Source organism: Coregonus lavaretus, assembly GCF_964263955.1.
Source record: "Coregonus lavaretus genome assembly, chromosome: 28".
Lineage (NCBI taxonomy): Eukaryota > Metazoa > Chordata > Actinopteri > Salmoniformes > Salmonidae > Coregonus > Coregonus lavaretus.
The window spans coordinates 4,730,365-4,748,834 of record NC_140015.1 but is presented as its reverse complement, the minus strand read 5'-3'; the positions used below and the strand labels follow the sequence as shown (position 1 = coordinate 4,748,834).

The 18,470-nt window shown below is 45.2% G+C and overlaps 1 protein-coding gene across 1 annotated transcript in view; it reads left to right on the top strand.

The window, feature by feature from the left end:
* pbx4 (pre-B-cell leukemia transcription factor 4) overlaps positions 1-17,518 on the top strand; it is a 42,931-nt gene extending 25,413 nt beyond the window's left edge. The window contains exons 4-9 of the mRNA XM_084145772.1: positions 12,018-12,265; positions 12,445-12,635; positions 12,790-12,925; positions 13,498-13,654; positions 16,592-16,678; positions 16,893-17,518. Coding sequence (XP_084001898.1) covers positions 12,018-12,265; positions 12,445-12,635; positions 12,790-12,925; positions 13,498-13,654; positions 16,592-16,635 — 776 coding nt within the window. The 3' untranslated portion in view covers positions 16,636-16,678; positions 16,893-17,518. The remainder of the gene's footprint in view (positions 1-12,017; positions 12,266-12,444; positions 12,636-12,789; positions 12,926-13,497; positions 13,655-16,591; positions 16,679-16,892) is intronic.
* The last annotated feature ends 952 nt before the right edge of the window (positions 17,519-18,470 follow it).

The following is an 18,470-nucleotide window of genomic DNA, read 5'->3' as shown; positions in this document are numbered from 1 at the left end:
AAAAACAAGAAAGTACCTATCAGCAGTTTATTGGCAGTGAGATTCTCTGTGTGTTTCATGCTTTAAAGGCCTTCTCCTCAATTTGAAACACGAGGCAGCCCGCCACTTGGTTTGCTATAAAGCTGAGTGATACCGCTGGAGAAATGTAGGCCTATCTACTCTCAAATTCATATATGCAAGGGATGACAGTCCATGAGGTCGGATCTATCCTACATGGGGAGCCATGCCTGTGTTCCAGTGCTCTTAACCAATACTCCTCAGCTTGTCTCTCCTCTCCCTCTCTCCCGGTCAGTGGGGAGCTTGTTGTAAAGGCAGCCACTGTCAGTCCTCTTAATTAAAGACATGTAAATGTGGCCTCAGCTGGATTGCATTAATGGTGGCAGTGGCGGGGCGGTTGGATTGTCAGAGCTCCCAGTGCCCTAATCACCACTAATTAAGGATGAATTACAATTGATGGGAGGGAACCTTCTAGCCTGGTCCCAGATATATTGGTGCTGTCTTGCAGACAATGACCATAGGAGTTGGCGGCAGGTAGCTTAGTGGGTAAGAGCGTTGTGCCAGTAACCGAAAGGTCGCTGGTTCTAATCCCCGAGCCGACTAGGTGAAAAAATCTGTCGATGTGCCCTTGAGCAAGGCACTTAACCCTAATTGCTCCTGTAAGTCGCTCTGGATAAGAGCGTCTGCTAAATGACTAAAAATAAAAATAAATAATAAATAAAAATAAAAAATAGTTGGCAAGATGACACAAACAGATCTGGGACCAGGCTAAGAGCTTGTAGAACTCCTCCACACCAACCGGAGTCCCAGACAGTATGTTTTGTGTATTTCGTGTCCAAAATGGCACCCCATTCCTTTTAGAGTACACTACTTTTGATCAGAGCCCCTATGGGCCCTGTTACAGACATAAAAACTGAAAAAAGGCCATCACTCACTTAATATAATTATCTTTAACTCATAGCAACATGTCTTAATAGACCACACACTGGCATACTTTGTGGCTTGCGCCTTCCTTTGTGTGTGTGTGTGTGTGCCACGGAGACTGCCGAGCATTAGGCAGTGTGTTGTGTGTTATTGGCGGTATTAAGGACCCCTTCTCCTGGTAAGCCTGTGGATCTGCTGTGTTCTCCAGAGAGGAAGTTTAGATTGGTGACACCTTGGATTTAGGCGTTGGATACAGCCTCTTGGTTAATCTACGCTAATCTGGCAGTCTCCCACAAAGGTGTAAACACAACACTCATACAAGAATGCCCATAAACAAAACTCGTTCTGCAGCAGGGATCATCAACTAGATTCAGCCACGGGCCAATTATTTTTTCACTGAGCGGATGGTCGGGAGGCCGGGAACATAATTACCAATCATTTGTAGACTGCAAATTGACCGCAAGAAGCCCAAACAGATATAATTGGACTAAAACATAATTTGTAATGCTTACATTTTGTATACGATCATGTGTCTCTCTATTATGCATGGGGGTACTTAGGAACAGATTTCCAAAATTAAAATCGCTTGGAGCTGATTTCCTGGTGTTTTTACATTATTTTTGTCCAACAATGAAAATTCATCAAATCTTTTTTTGCGCAGATAACTTGGAGGGCCAAATAAAACCACTTGGGGAACCTACAGCTCTACAGGCTGTATAGTTTGTTTCAAGCAGGCTATGTTTGTGAGTAGCTTAACTAATTAGAGATTGCTTAAACATATAGTACATTGTAGTACCTACTTACCAGTACCCTAGATCTGTGCTATAATACTATGTAATATAACCACTGAATCTGTGTGTGTGATTAAACAGAGTTAGTGCTAGTGTAATCAGACAGACAACCACCATGCAGGCTTAGCTTCTCCAGCTCTCTCCCGGGTAACATCTGACTCTGTCATGGTGCTCGTTGGTTCGTTATGAATGGCCGCTGCTCCTCTGATCTATTGCTTAATTGCCACCACATTTGCATAACAGTGCAAATTGACAACCTCTGAAATGAGCGTTCATTTTTCAAAGTCTTTAGGAGCTCCTTAAGAGGCGACGCTAACGAGCACGGGAGAGCAGGCAGCTGGGCTGATGAGAGAAGGAAAGGAGAAGGAGAGAGGGAAGACTGGGAGCCTACATGTACATATTACCTCCACTAACCAGTACCCCTTTTTATATAGCCTTGTTATTGTTATTTTAGTGTAACTTTTTATGATATACAAACAAATATGTTGGTTAAGTTATTTATATATATATATGTGTATGACTTAACCAACAACGTATTTTTTATTTTTAAGGGTCTGTTGTATGAGGCACATGTGACATTTGATTTGAGAGGGAGAAGGATAGAGAGAGTTGGAAGACATGGAGAAGGAAGGATGAAGGCAGAGGGGGAAAGGGAGAGATGTGTTGTACGGTATACTGAAAGGTCATACTTTTTTGATACTAGAACATGAAAAATGGTTCAATACTAGAATTTGTTACTTTCGTTACTTCTGTCAAATGTGTCTCACACACATACTGATTGAGAGGATCAAGTCTGTCTTATCAGCTCAGCCGTTGCTTCCTTGTAGCGCGAGCGCACCATTCCTGCCTCTTGCCTGCTCTACTTACTCATTCGCTAGATCACTGGGAGTCTGGACTGCAACATGTTAGCTCCCCACTCATGCAGCACAGAAGTTAACACACTTGAATTATGCAACAGAGCATGTAGACATTTTGAAACGGTTAATTACTGTTTGCAAAACAATGTCCATACATGCTAGAACACTTTCTAATGCAAGAAGATACTGGTAGCTTCCAGCTTTGTAGGATAACATTCCTTGCTAGTTTACAGATAAAGCTAACATGAATTCACTACCCTAGTACTTTGTTGGTGATAATATACAAACATAACGCAAAATATGCTGATTGTCACCGAAACTTTAATTCACTTAATTGTCTCTCAATGATGTCCAAAGATACTTTCCCCCTTCGCCTGTCATGTCTCTTCCTCAAGACCTCAACTGACTGTGTGGGCGTGTGACTCGTCATGAATGACATCATTACTGGGTTTAAAGAGACAGTGCAAACTTTTATAAAAGAAGAGATTGCTACTTCTATGCAAATGTTGTTGATCAGTACAATAAAATAAGTCCCACATGGAAGGGAAGCAGATTGTTTGAAATCTATAGTCACATGAAATCTGTGAAAACAAGCTCAACTCAATGCATGCACACAATCCTATTGAATATGCATTCACCTTTATTGTGAATTGGCTGCCTAGGCTACGTCTTGATTTACCCAGTTCATCAATAGTGATTTACCATTCAAATAAATTGTTACTGTTATGTAGTTAGATTGGTAAAAACAAAGTAATTGTATAGTTTATTCATGAATACATACTTGGCTGTCTCTGAAAAATGTTGACATCAAAATTTAAATGCAATGTTATTGAACTCAAAAGATGTGCAACGATTGAACAGAGCAGTAGCTGAGTTTCTGTCTGGATCAAGTGCCATTCTGTGATTTTGGCGAATAAGCTTTTTTTTGGCGTGGTATCGTTTTTGTATTGAGTATCGTGATAAGAATTCTGCTATCATGACAGCACTAGGAGAGAGAGGGAAGACTGGGAGAGTGTTAAGGCAGGAAGGAGGGATAAAGGGACAACTGCCACTTTAAGGGATACATGTACCCTCCTGCCTCTCACTCCTCCTCACTTCATCTCATGCCTGCTGCTCCTCTATCTCTACCATCCACTCGTCCAGTGGATGCTTATTATGAATGTGTTGGACGGTATAGGCTCATATAGAGCACCTGAGAACAGGTGTTTGTTGAACCATATAGGCGTAGACCTGATTGAAGCCTTTTGTCCCTGATTTGCTCTGGTCTCCATAGTTGTCGTCTCTAGTTAATGAAGGGTTGATTCATGCTTAATTGTGTGTTTGCCCAGGGTGGGACATCTCCCATTCACACCCCTCATCACACCGTGTTGACACTGACCGCTCACCACTCCCTCACTCAGGAAGGAAGCACACTGACCATTTGTGTGACCGTTTGTTTGTTTTTGCGTGTGTGATGTGTATCTGCCCATTTTTGTGTGTCCCTGTGTGCATTCGTGTGTGTACCTAAAGTAAAGAGGACCAACACAACCGCAGAAGCTGCTTAGCCTGTGCTGCTTAAAGCAGGATCTGACACATCCACAGCATACTACTGCCACTCTCTAAAACGTACCACTCAATAGACTAAGGAGATCCACCCAAAACTAAAATGTGCAGTTGAATTTTGGTATTTTATTAGGATCCCCATTAGCTGTTGCAAAATCAGCTGCTACTCTTCCTGGGGTCCACACAAAACATGAAACATGACATAAACATTAATAGACAAGAACAGCTCAAGGACAGAACTACATAAATCATTTTTAAAGGCACACACAGCCTACATATCAATACATACACACAAACTGTCTAGGTCAATTAGGGGAGAGGCGTTGTGCTGTGAGGTGTTGCTTTATCTGTTTTTTGAAACCAGGTTTGCTGTTTATTTGAGCAATATGCGATGGAACGGAGTTCCATGCAATAATGGCTCTATAATACTGTATGCTTTCTTGAATTTGTTCTGGATTTGGGAACTGTGAAAAGACCCCTGGTGGCATGTCTGGTGGGGTAAGTGTGTGTCAGAGCTGTGTGTAAGTTGACTATGCAAACAATTTGGTATTTTCAACACATTGCATCACTTCTTTTTATAAGAAACAGTCTCTCCTCAACTCTTAGCCAAGAGGGACTGGCATGCATTGTATTTATATCAGCCCTCTGATTACAATGAAGAGCAAGACGTGTCGCTCTGTTTTGGGCCAGCTGCAGCTTAACTAGGTCTTTCCTTGCAGCACTGGACCACACGACTGTACAATCATCAAGATTAGACATTTACATTTGACATTTTAGTCATTTAGCAGACGCTCTTATCCAGAGCGACTTACATGAGCAATTAGGGTTAAGTGCCTTGCTTAAGGGCACATCGACAGATTTTTCACCTAGTCGGCTCAGGGATTAGAACCAGCGACCTTTTGGATACTGGCACAAAGCTCTTACCCACTAAGCTACCTGCCGCCCCGGTAGACAAAACTAGAGCCTGCAGAACTTGCTTTTTGGAGTGTGGTGTCAAAAAAGCAGAGCGTCTCTTTATTTTACAGACATACCTCTCCCCATCCTTTACAACCATTGAATAATAATAATAATAATAATAATAATATGCCATTTAGCAGACGCTTTTATCCAAAGCGACTTAGTCATGCGTGCATACATTTTTGTGTATGGGTGGTCCCGGGGATCGAACCCACTACCTTGGCGTTACAAGCGCCGTGCTCTACCAGCTGAGCTACAGATATGTTTTGAACATGATAGTTTACAATCTAAGGTAACGCCAAGTAATTTAGTTTCCTCAACTTGTTCAATAGCCACACCATTCATTACCAGATTCAGCTGAGGTCTAGAACTTAGGGAATGATTTGTACCAAAAACAATGCTCTTAGTTTTAGAGCTGTTTAGGACCAGTTTATTAGTGGCCATCCATTCCAAAACAGACTGCAACTCTTTGTTAAGGGTTTCAGTGACTTCATTAGCTGTGGTTGCTGATGCGTATATGGTTGAATCATCAGCATACATGGACACACATGCGTTGTTTAATTCCAGTGGCAGGTCATTGGTAAAAATAGAAAAGAGTAGAGGGCCTGGAGAGCTGCCCTGTGGTACACCACACTTTACATGTTTCACATTAGAGAAGCTTCCATTAAAGAAAACCCTCTGAGTTCTATTAGATAGATAGCTCTGAATCCACAATATGGCAGAGGTTGAAAAGCCATAACACATGTTTTTTCAACAACAAGTTATGGTCAATAATATCAAAGGCTGCACTGAAATCTAACAGTACAGCTCCCACAATCTTCTTATTATCAATTTCTTTCAACCAATCATCAGTCATTTGTGTCAGTGCACTACATGTTGAGTGCCCTTCCCTATAAGCATGCTGAAAGTCTGTTGTTAATTTGTTTACAGAGAAATAGCATTGTATTTGGTCAAACACCATTTTTTCCAACAGTTTGCTAAGAGCTGGCAGCAAGCTTATAGGTCTGCTGTTAAAACCAGTAAAGGCCGCTTTAGCGGAATTACTTTGGCTTCCCTCCAGGCCTGAGGACGAAGACTTTCCTCTAGGCTCAGATTAAAGATATGACAGATAGGAGTGGCTATAGTCAGCTACCATCCTCAGTAGCTTGCCATCTAAGTTGTCAATGCCAGGAGGTTTGTCATTATTGATCGATAATGGCATTTCCTGCCTAGGTTTGCCCACTTTTCCAATGAAGTAATCATTCAAATAATTGGCAACATCAAATGGTTTTGTGATGAAAGATGGAGTTGAATTTGTCTTTCTGCCCATAATGTCATTTAAAGTACTCCAAAGGTTTTTTCCATCATTCTTTAGATCATTGAGCTTGGCTTCATAATACAGTTTCTTCTTCTTTTTGTTGAGTTTAGTCACATAATTTCTCAATTTGCAGTAAGTCAACCAGTCAGATGTGCAGCCAGACTTATTAGCCACTCCTTTTGCCCCCAAATAGGCCTGTTTGTTGGAGTGAATGTAGAGTCCAAATTGGCAACTTGTGTAGCTAAAGATGTTATGATGCCTTCACTTCCCTACTTACTTGTGAACCACTAGCATCACCTTTTGTACAGTTGTACTTGTTTGCCAGTGCACGTGACCGACTGGGTTTCGAACCTGGGTCTCAAGACTGTGTTAGCCTGTTGAGCTAAAGCGTTGATGTCTTCAGGTCACAGGCAAGGTTAGTCATCATCTGAGCGTGGTTCACCACCTCTGTTACACCAGGGCTATGTTACAATTTGTACCAAATGGAGGAGGGAAAATGGAAGAGGATACCCCTGGAGTAGTACTAGTACTCCAGACTGCACTCAGACGACTCCCGCTGTAGCATGGGGATCCTAATTCAACCTGTGGGTTCAGTAACAGTCTTCAGTTTCCTCCCCAGGCCCAGAGTCACTTTACACTCCTCCTTTTTGATGCAACAGAATGCTCACTAGGCTGCTTTCATCATCAAATTTCGAATTACAGAGTACTCATTATAGAATTCTATGGGTATCATAGACCTAGGTTGAAAATATTTGATATTTTGTTTTATAAATGTGATATTTTATATCATCAACCATGTCATAGACTGGGAACTTTGCTGATAGTGAATTTATTTCACAAAGAGTTTACTGCACATCCTTCTCTTCTCTGTGAGTTGGCATTGAGAGTAATTATTTCATTTGGGCCAGTGACTTTCACTTGGTACTGGCAGCGAATTCGCCTGAATGTCAAGCCTTGACTCGTATGTAGTTCCTTCTTGTGTAAAGGTTATGTGTAGCTTGGAACCTCCTTTCTGTTCAACCATTATTTTCTTCTATATTTATTTATGGCCAGGTATGGTATAGTATAGTATAGTAGTAGGAGCATTTCTGAAGCGTTTTCATTCCTATCATTCTGCTGTTCCCTCTTGCCATTTTATTTATTCCTCTGCCTCTCTCTCTCTGCTTTTATGTCACCTATGACTCCCTTGTTTTTTCCAATTCTCCTTGGTTCTCCTTCTAGGCTACCCTCCCTCTCCTTACCTTTTTTCCCTCTTCCCCTCTCTCTCCCTCGTTCTCTCCCCCAGTGAAAGGCTGAGAATACCCAAGGGGGCTGATGCAATTAAAATGCTAATCCTGTCTGTCTACAGGGAGAGGAGGAGGGGAGGGAGGAAGGAGAGGAGGAGGAGGAGGAGGAGAGGTGGGGGGCTGACAGAATGAGGGATTGCAGCTCACATGGAGATCTCGACTGAAATGGAGAACGGGGGGGTCAGAGTGAAAAGGGGATGCAGGACAGAGCGAGAGAAGAGAGACAGACAAGGGGTAAAAAGTGTGTGTGTGCCATGAGCTGAGGGATGGATGATGGCGTGAATGTGTTCGGGGTACATGCATCTCCCCATAATGTACTGAAGACACTGCTGCTCTGTAAGGGTAGGCGTCAACCTCACCCTGCCACACATGTAGGCCTAGGCAGGGGTACTCAACTCTTACCCTACAAGGTTTTTTGTTCTACCTGATAATTAAATACACACACCTGGTGTCCCTGGTCTAAATCAGTCTCTCATTAGAGAGGAACAATGAAAAAATGCAGTGGAACTGGCTTTGATGTCCAGAGTTGAGTTTGAGGGACCTACCAACCTGCTCTACCAACTAGGCCTACAACGCACAATTGGGATATAGCCTGTGTGCAGAAATGAGGTGTGTCTACTACACAGCATAGCGATATTGGCTGTGAGGCAGAAATGAGTTTCAGGATTATGTATGCAGTGGAAACCCCAGCTGGAGAGCCTGAATATTTCATAGTATGACTGTAGCTCTCCTACCCTCTTCTTCTCTCCTCTCGCTGCCTTTCTCAATGCCACACAACCTACCTAACCCTAGGGTGCTATTGTGTGGTTTTTACTGAATAATTGTATTGTGACCGCAAACACCAGTTCCCTATTGCTTTATTGGAAAATGCATTACGACTGCTCAGTACTGAGTGCATAAGCCCTAATAGACGTGTGTGTGGTTGTCAGAAATCACAGCTTAATAATTGGAGTAATTAGTGGAATCTGCGGTCATTAGGGGCAACAGCTGGGGGCTGTAATAATGAGGACTGGCGGGGGGGTTAGGAGGGGGTGTGTCAGCAAGAGAGGTGGGGCAGGATGGAGGGGAAAGACCCGTAGAGGCATGGTTGACCTCTTGGGCTGTAGGTCAGTTGGCTACTCCTTCTATGACCACTGCATACATGTATCACAACAACTGACCAAAAGGAAATAGCCTGGAGTGCTAGATGGGTGGGGTTTGTACTTTTGGGACTATTCCATTGACGTTGTTGGTCTAGACAAGCTCAATCAAGCGCAGCTAAAGTATTTGGTAGGTAACAAATACTATTTCAAGTTTTGAGCCGATGTCTGATGAATATTCTGTGCCTCTAGTGTATTGCACTGTCTGCTGCCTCTGCTGGATCTGGAAATGGTTAGTCTGGAACAGGACAGCTCACACTTACTTCTACACACACGCACCAACACACACACACTCTGGAAGCTACACACTTACTGGAGAGCACAGACACACAGGATAGGCTAATTCTCTAACACTATTAAAACACCATCTACTCAGACAAGCACACACCAAACTCTATAAAACGTAGCAAGTAGGTGCATAGTTTGCATACACGTCGTAAAAGCACTTTCTCTCTGCCTAGCCTAGAAGTACTAAAGTATAGCTTTGTGAGTGGAGAGAGGGATGGGCCAATCGGGGTCGTTAGTTCAGTCGGCTGGGTCTGCTGCATTCCTGAGCAGTGAGCATGGATGAGAGGGGGAGCAACAGAGAGAAGGAAAGTGTCTGAGAGAACTGAGAGAAAGAGAGAGGATCTAAGTGGAGAAAGCAAGAGGGAACAAGAGGGCAACAGCTGGGGAGAAAAAAGTTTAGAAAAGGAGGGAAAGTTGTATAGAAGTTAAGAGAAGAGAGACCATTGTTTAGGGGATGTGGGGACGGAGGGGGAGAGAGTGGGCAGAATTGTTAGGATGCACTTTAAAATAGTACACTAACAGGAAGGATACTGACTTTATTGTGGAAACATCCTGGAATCTCAAGTGTCCAGTAACTACATGTTAAAGCCACAATCCAGAGTTTGTGTTCTAGTCCAACAGCAGCACTGCCGGTTGGTTGTGTATACTTTTCAAGAATCAATGGATAGGCCTATATCATTAACATTGAGCTGCAGGAAATATCCCAGATTATGCATTTACTGTTCAGAATAACTCTCTCCCATGTCTGTGTTAACCCAGAGAGAACAAAGCAGGTACAAATAGAATTATCTCCTGTTTTTCCTCTGTTCCAGAACTGTAAGCTGAACAGAACAGGGCTCTGACATCTGCTAGTTATGGCTTTAACAAAAATACTTTATTAATCCATGCAAGAGGGAAATGTCTCCTGCTGTACCCAACACCTTCGACATACACACACATTATATACTGAACAAATATATAAACGCAACAGTTTCACCGATTTTACTGACTTACAGTTCATATAAGGAAATCAGTCAATTGAAATAAATTCATTAGGCCATAATCTATGGATTTCACAAGAATGGGCAGGGGTGCAGCCATGGATGGGCCTGGGAGGGCATAGGCCCACCCACTGGGGAGCCAAGCCCAGCCAGACCAATGTAGTTTTTACCCACAAAAGGGCTTTATTACAGACAGAAATACTCCTCCGTTTCATCAGCTGTCCGGGTGGCTGGTCTCAGATGATCCTGCAGGTGAAGAAGCCGGATGTGGAGGTCCTGGGCTGGTGTGGTTACACGTGGTCTGCGGTTGTGAGGCCGGTTGGGTGTACTACCAAATTATCTACATTTTAGTCATTTTAGCAGTTAGTGAGTGCATACATTTTTTTCATACTGGCCCCCCATGGGAATCGAACCCACAACCCTGGCGTTGCAAGCGCCCTACTCTACCAACTGAGCTACACGGGACAAAACAACATTGAAGGCGGCTTATGGTAGAGAAATGAACATTCAATTCTCTGGCAACAGCTCTGGTGGACATTCCTGCAGTTAGCATGCCAATTGCATGCTCCCTCAACATGAAACCTCTGTGGCATTGTGTTGTGTGACAAAACTGCACATTTTAAAGTTGCCTTTTATTGTCCCCAGCACAAGGTGCACCTGTGGTAATGATCATGCTGTTTAATCAGTTTCTTGATATGCCACACCTGTCAGGTGGATAGATTATCTTGGCAAAGGAGAAATGCTCACTAAAAGGCATGTAAACACATTTCTGCACAACGTTTGAGAGAAATAAGCTGGTATCTTTTATTTCAGCTCATGAAACATGGGACCAACACTTGGTCTTGGCTACACGTCTCCTATACCCCTTTCACTCTACTGAACCAAGCCAAGATGTACTGTGCTAGCCTGGTTAGGTTGCACATCTACCATAGTTGCTTGAAAGGACAATGTACAGTACGGCATGATAGTGTTAAAACAAAGGCTGTGAGTCAAAAGTGTGTGTTTGTGTATAGAAGTCTGTGAGCATTGAAGGCAGTGTGTGTGCGCGTCTGTTTGCACCTGTGTGTGTATTTTGCACCTGTGTGTGTTTTGCATCTGAGTGTGTACTGTGTGCCTCCATATGTGCATCTGTGCCTCTGTGTGTGGGTGTCTATCTGTGAGAGAGAGATGAGTGCATGGCTGGGTGCTGACAGAGGTCCTGGGTTTAATACAGTGGAATAGTGGAGCGGCTGAAAGCTGTACTTATGGCCAGCCGAGCTTGTAGTGACGGCACATGCACTCCCATTACTCTGCCCATGCCTCATGTTGCTGCTGCCTGCCTGCCTGCCTCTCTCTGCTCTGTACTGGCAGCCTGCCACCGACCGAGGTACCACACTGCCTCCTGGTGTTGGAATAGGGTACTGCTAATTTAGAATTCACTGAAGAATTCAGTGAAGTCCCAAATGGCACCCTATCCCCTTTATAGTGCGCTACTTTTAGGGTGTCTTTTGGAACTCATTGCCAGGTGACTCAGGGGAGAGAGTCGGCAGGGTTGTTTTGACAGCTCGGCACTTCTCCTTGAGGTTTTAGCATTGATCAAGTGTCCTACTGTCCTCCCTTCCTTTGCACCCGCTGGAACTCTGAATAATCATACTTTTTTCTCAGTACATTCAAATTCAAAACTAAGGCCCCAGTCCAGAAACAACCCCTAGCCGAGGCACTTCTAAAGATCTGAAGGAAATCGGATAGGAGAAGCCTGTAGCCTAAGCAGTATGGCAAACATTCTACCGGGCCTCTCTGAGGGTGTTACGACCCTATTGCCTACACCTATCCAACTCCTTCAGATCTACGTCAAGTTAAGTGTCTAGGATAAAGGGGTGAATCTGAATGAGGCTGACGTTGCAATTGAGACATGGTGTTCCCTTATCCTTAATGCCTGATTGATTGATATATTGATTCTCTCTCTTTTCGCCTCTCCAGTGCTGAGTATCCGAGGCATTCAGGATGAGGACCCCCCAGACCCCCAGATCATGCGTCTGGACAACATGCTGCTGGCCGAGGGCGTGTCTGGGCCGGAGAAGGGCGGGGGCTCAGCTGCAGCGGCGGCAGCCGCAGCAGCAGCAGGAGGGTCGCCCGGCGCCGACGGTGGCATCGAACACTCGGACTACAGAGCCAAGCTGGCCCAGATCAGACAGATCTACCACTCTGAGCTGGAGAAATACGAACAGGTAGGAGAGAGAGAGAGAGAGAGGCAGTGAAGCACACACACATTTCTCTCTCTCACCTTCAAAGATGAGTGTTTTCCTGAGACGTTATTTTTTTATAACGGAACTGAATTTAAGTTTCAAATTTGTGTTGATAGTCCCATCTCATCCTCCCCTTCTCTTCCCCCGACCCCCGACCCCAGGCATGCAGTGAGTTCACCAACCACGTGATGAACCTGCTGAGGGAGCAGAGTCGCACACGGCCCATCTCTCCCAAGGAGATCGAGCGCATGGTGGCCATCATCCACCGCAAGTTCAGCTCCATCCAGATGCAGCTCAAACAAAGCACCTGCGAGGCCGTCATGATCCTACGCTCCAGATTCCTCGACGCCAGGTCTGTCTGTCTCTGTGTGTGTGTGGGGGGAGGGGGGTCGTGTTTGTGTTTTGCAGTCATTTAATTTGTAATCTGCAGTGCTTTTTAAAATTGTTTCCGAGATGAATATCGTGTGACTGACTTTGTGTGTGTCTGTTGTATCAATCTCTGTCAGGCGTAAGAGGCGAAACTTCAACAAGCAGGCTACAGAGGTGCTGAACGAGTACTTCTACTCCCATCTCTCCAACCCCTACCCCAGTGAGGAGGCCAAAGAAGAGCTGGCCAAGAAGTGTGCCATCACCGTCTCACAGGTACTGAGTCTGCACCGTACTGCACCACACACTTCTTCTGCCAGTGGACTTACCAGTACTGAAACCAGCTTTTCCTGCCATCCAGGACCTCTATACCAGGCGTTGTCAGAGGAAGGCCCTAAAAATTGTCAAAGACTCCAGCCACCCTAGTCATAGACTGTTCTCTCTGCTACAGCACGGCAAGCGGTACCAGAGCGCCAAGTCTAGGTCCAAAAGGCTTCTTAACAGCTTCTACCCCCAAGCCATAAGACTCCTGAACAGCTAATCATGGCTACCCGGACTATTTGCACTGCCTGTTGTATTCGGCGCATGTGGCAAATAAAATTTTATTTGATTTGTATAGGTGGGGGGTCTGTTCCCCTGCCTAATTTTGCTTGATTTGGTTTCAATTTAAAGTGTCAGGTGACTGAAAATGTACTGAAACGGACTACCTGATATTTTCTAGTAAGAAACGCTTGTTTTCGTTTTCCATTGGGAAACCTTTTGCTACAGCGTGCACTGATGAATGCAACCCTGGAAAGAAATCTAGGGGAAACACTGACTAATACACTGTCTGTCCGTCTCCCCCTCAGGTTTCTAATTGGTTCGGCAACAAGAGAATACGGTACAAGAAGAACATTGGTAAGTTCCAGGAGGAAGCGAACCTCTACGCAGTTAAAACAGCGGTGGATGCTGCCAGCGTGTCGGCGCAGGCTAGCCAGGCTAACTCTCCGGCGACGCCCAAATCAGGTACCGTGTGCCCCTACCAACCACCCCTGACCTCACCCCTCCATCCATATCTCAATCACCCTGCCTCCTCACACCAATCAGCTGATGCCCATGCTATTACACACACACACACACACACTGTAGTTCATACACACTAGCAGAAGTGTAGAACCACATACACAGAATGAGGACTGTCTGTCTGTCTGCCTCTGTCTGTCTGCTCTCCATCGGACTTGTTCTTCTGCTTGTTTTCTGTGATGTTACTGCGCTCACAGGTTTTCTATAGAGGATGGTTTTTTATTCTTATTTTGGACCAGATTGATAATCTCCTTGTTTAAAGTTGCTTTATTTTTGTAGAAAGTGGTCATTTTCAGGGGTAAATGTAGCTTGACTCAGCAGCATCTTAGATGCTGGGCTATTGCCGTAAGCAATAACTCTTAGTAGGAAATGGCCGTTATCCCCCATCTCAACATAAATCCAATTCACTAACCAATGTCTTTTTTTCTTTCTGAATGGTTTCTGTTCAATTTCATCACTTCCTCTTTTGATGTCATCATTTTAACATGATTTATTTCTTATTTATTTAGCCTACCGCTACTGCAAACTCCCACAGTCCCTGTTGGCTGTCTGTCTTTATGTAGTGGCCAGCACACCTTTACATTAGTGGACAGTATACCCACACACATTAGTGTACTGTATACACACACACACACACACACACACACACGTATGTACCAGCTACCCCTATTTGCTCAGGAAGCAGACAGGAGCAGGTAGGTGATGTACCATTTAAATCATTGTGAGCCGTACTGTATGTCTACCTCATAGAAATATAATCTATTCCATTTATTCAATTATTATCTGGATTCTATTTCTATGGTCTGCCTCTCCTGCAGTAAGATTACAGCTCGCTGGTGGATTGTCGAGCATCAGCACTAGGACTCAAGACTTGCCAACAGAAAATGTCTGAATTCCACTTTGATGTTCACTTGTTACAGTGTAACTGAAACGTTGACCGGCGTTTCATGTAGTAAGACATATTTGTGTCGCCTTGATTTTGGTCAGTTTCCAACGAGAAAGTTGCAGTTGGCCTATAGTTTGGCCATTCATATTCTCCTGCGCTAGCCTCATACTTCCTAAGTGTCATTCACAACAACGTGAGGATGGTGGAAATTGAGGATTCATCTGCACATGTATTGGATAATCTTGGCACCCAGAAGGCTGTGTCACGAGGGACTAATTCATTGCTCACCCCATTCTAAATACTCTGACTGTGGTCCACGATCCTCATGTTTTCAACACTAGCCAACGGGTTGTGAGCGCGGGTATGACTGTTTCTTTTCAAAAGCCAGTGTACTTTAACTTCCTGGTTGAGCTGTGATCTCTGACCCCTGGCACACTGCGGTGCCTGATTGGCTGACACAGCGTGTGTTGCCTGCAGGGTCGTCGGGGTCATACAGCTTGTCTCATGCAGGCGACGCTGCAGCTGCTGCCTACCTCGGCCTGCGCCCCTCGAACCTCAACGGGGCCGGGGAGGCCGTCCTCAACATCGCCCCTTCTCTGCAGCCCCAGGTAGGCCATGAGGACCTCTAGGAAAGCCTGCCTCAATGCCCCAACCACAACCCCCTCCAACCCCAACCCAGTCCCTATAGGGTTGCAAAATTCCTGTAATGTTCACAAAATGTCCTGGTTTTCACGAAATCCTGTTTGGAGAATTTCTGGAATCAGGAAGGAATAATGAAGGCAATCCTTCAACCTGGAATTTGTTCAAACAAGATTTCTGAATATCCAGGGCATTTTGGGGAGGTTTCCGGGACTTTCCCACCCCAAAACCAGTGACCCAAACATCCCTAGACATCAGCTCCTCCTAGCACCTACTAGCTATGATGTCTCTCTCTCTCTCTCCTCCACCCCTGCCCTAGAATCACCCCTGATCCATAAACACCCACCCCAAGATGCCCTGTGGCACCTGTCCCTGTTCCACTTGTCCCTGTTCCACTTAGCAGAGAAACACACCTCATGGTGCATTTAGGTCCTCCTCCCCTCTCTCCAGCCCCCTCCACATAACCTTGTGTTTCAGTTAAGCCTTTGGTGTACCTACCCTACCACCCTCCCCCAGTTATTTATCCATCAATTTCATCTCTATATGTCCATGTTTGCTTCTCCAAATGGCACCCTATTCCCTACATAGTGCACTACTTATGAGGGATAGGGTGCCATTTGGGACGCACACAGCCCATAGCCATCTCTCTCCATCCTGTGACCATGGAAGCCTAAGGCCCCCTCTACTCCTCATTACTCTGCTGCTGTTGCCCTCCACCTCATCACTGTGCTGTTTGTAAACCTGTGGAAGTGCACAGTGTTGTTGTTGAAGAGGATCCACAGATTTCTGCTGTAAACAGCCTGAGGCTAGCCTGGACGGTCAGTGTCAGAGAGACTGAGGGGGAAAATCCTCAGTTGCATTTCCTTGACTCCTCCTCGTGTCCGCTCCCCTCGCATCCTCAAAACCTATTGGAGGAGAATGTCCGAGGGGAGGGACCGCTGGCTTTCTCATCCAATAGGTTTTGATAAGGAGGCGAGGAGAGAGGACACGAATGCAATTGACTAACCGGACGGTAGGCAGCAGTTTCTGCATTCAATCAGTGATGACTGTGAATACAACAAATTGTGCGATGAACAATGAATAATACAGGAACAATAGATATAGGCTTTTAATGTTAGAACTGTGATACCAGAGAGGCAGATAGGGTACAGAGAAGTGAGCAGAGGTTAGCTAGTAGTCCAAACCAAGATACATGCTGCTTTTGCATTGACAGATACAGCAGAGGTTTGTGGAAGCTTTAAAGTTCCTTATATTACCACCTGTGTTTGTGTGAGTATGCGTACTTGAGTGGGTCCGTGTGCGCGCGTATGTGCATGCATCTCATAGCTGATGGCGCCTGTCTTGTCTCCCTCCAGGTGGATACCCTGCACCGTGCTACACACCTGACGGCAGGCTATGAGGAGCTGACCGCTAGCGCCCTCTACACCCCACACCGCCTCCACGTGAGTCAAACCTCCTTTATTGTCTTTTCTTTTTGTATCCCTCCTTTTATTTAGACCGAAAGAAATGCATGCCTATTAACAAAGTATTTGTAGTCCAGGCAGATGTATTTAGTGCATTTTACAAGGGTCACAACACACCTATATTAAAAAGTGAAACAAAACTAGCTGCCCAAATTGACATCTTTGTTTTTCGCTCCTGGTTCTCTCCTTCTAGATTAGCAACAGCTGGCAGGACACCACCCACCCCTCCTCCGTCACCGCTCCACCAGGCCCCCCTGGCAGCGTCCAATCTGACACCTCCAACTGAGACACCCCACCCCCCCTCCTCTTCCTCCACCCCAGAGACCCCTCTTTCTTTTGGGGTCTGCTCTGACCACTACCCACCTACTCCCCCATCCTCCTTCCTGCCTGCCTCTCCACTACCGGTCCAGACTGGGCAGCTCATTTCAGGCGCTGTACACACTCTCAAACACACACACACACTTCTGTGGACCGTTAAGATGGACAACTGAACAGAAGACATTTCCCTTCCTTACACCCTACAGAAATTCTGGAGGCTCCTTTGTCTTCATATCGAATTTGAGGAGAGGAGACTGACTGGCACCTACCTGATCATGACATCATAACCCCTCGCCACCTCCAGGATCTTTGAGGAACTAGTAACCCAACCAACCTAGCTGTGTAGGGCAGGTGATGATCACTGATGATGTCTGTACATTACCTGTGTACAGTGAGGGGAAAAAAGTATTTGATCCCCTGCTGATTTTGTACGTTTGCCCACTGACAAAGAAATGATCGGTCTATAATTTTAATGGTAGGTTTATTTGAACAGTGAGAGACAGAATAACAACAAAAAAATCCAGAAAAACGCATGGCAAAAATGTTATACATTGATTTGCATTTTAATGAGGGAAATAAGTATTTGACCCCCTCTCAATCAGAAAGATTTCTGGCTCCCAGGTGTCTTTTTTATACATGTAACGAGCTGAGATTAAAGGGAGTGCTCCTAATCTCAGCTTGTTACCTGTATAAAAGACACCTGTCCACAGAAGCAATCAATCAATCAGATTCCAAACTCTCCACCATGGCCAAGACCAAAGAGCTCTCCAAGGATGTCAGGGACAAGATTGTAGACCTACACAAGGCTGGAATGGGCTACAAGACCATCGCCAAGCAGCTTGGTGAGAAGGTGACAACAGTTGGTGCGATTATTCGCAAATGGAAGAAACACAAAAGACCTGTCAATCTCCCTCGGCCTGGGGCTCCATGCAAGAGCTCACCTCGTGGAGTTGCAATGATCATGAGAACGGTGAGGAATCAGCCCAGAACTACACAGGAGGTTCTTGTCAATGATCTCAAGGCAGCTGGGACCATAGTCACCAAGAAAACAATTGGTAACACACTACGTCGTGAAGTACTGAAATCCTGCAGCGCCCACAAGGTCCCCCTGCTCAAGAAAGCACATATACAGGCCCATCTGAAGTTTGCCAATGAACATCTGAATGATTCAGAGGAGAACTGGGTGAAAGTGTTGTGGTCTGATGAGACCAAAATCGAGCTCTTTGGCATCAACTCAACGCGCCGTGTTTGGAGGAGGAGGAATGCTGCCTATGACCCCAAGAACACCATCCCCACGTCAAACATGGAGGTGGAAACATTATGCTTTTGGGGTGTTTTTCTGCTAAGGGGACAGGACAACTTCACCGCGTCAAAGGGATGATGGACGGGGCCATGTACCGTCAAATCTTGGGTGAGAACCTCCTTCCCTCAACCAGGGTATTGAAAATGGGTC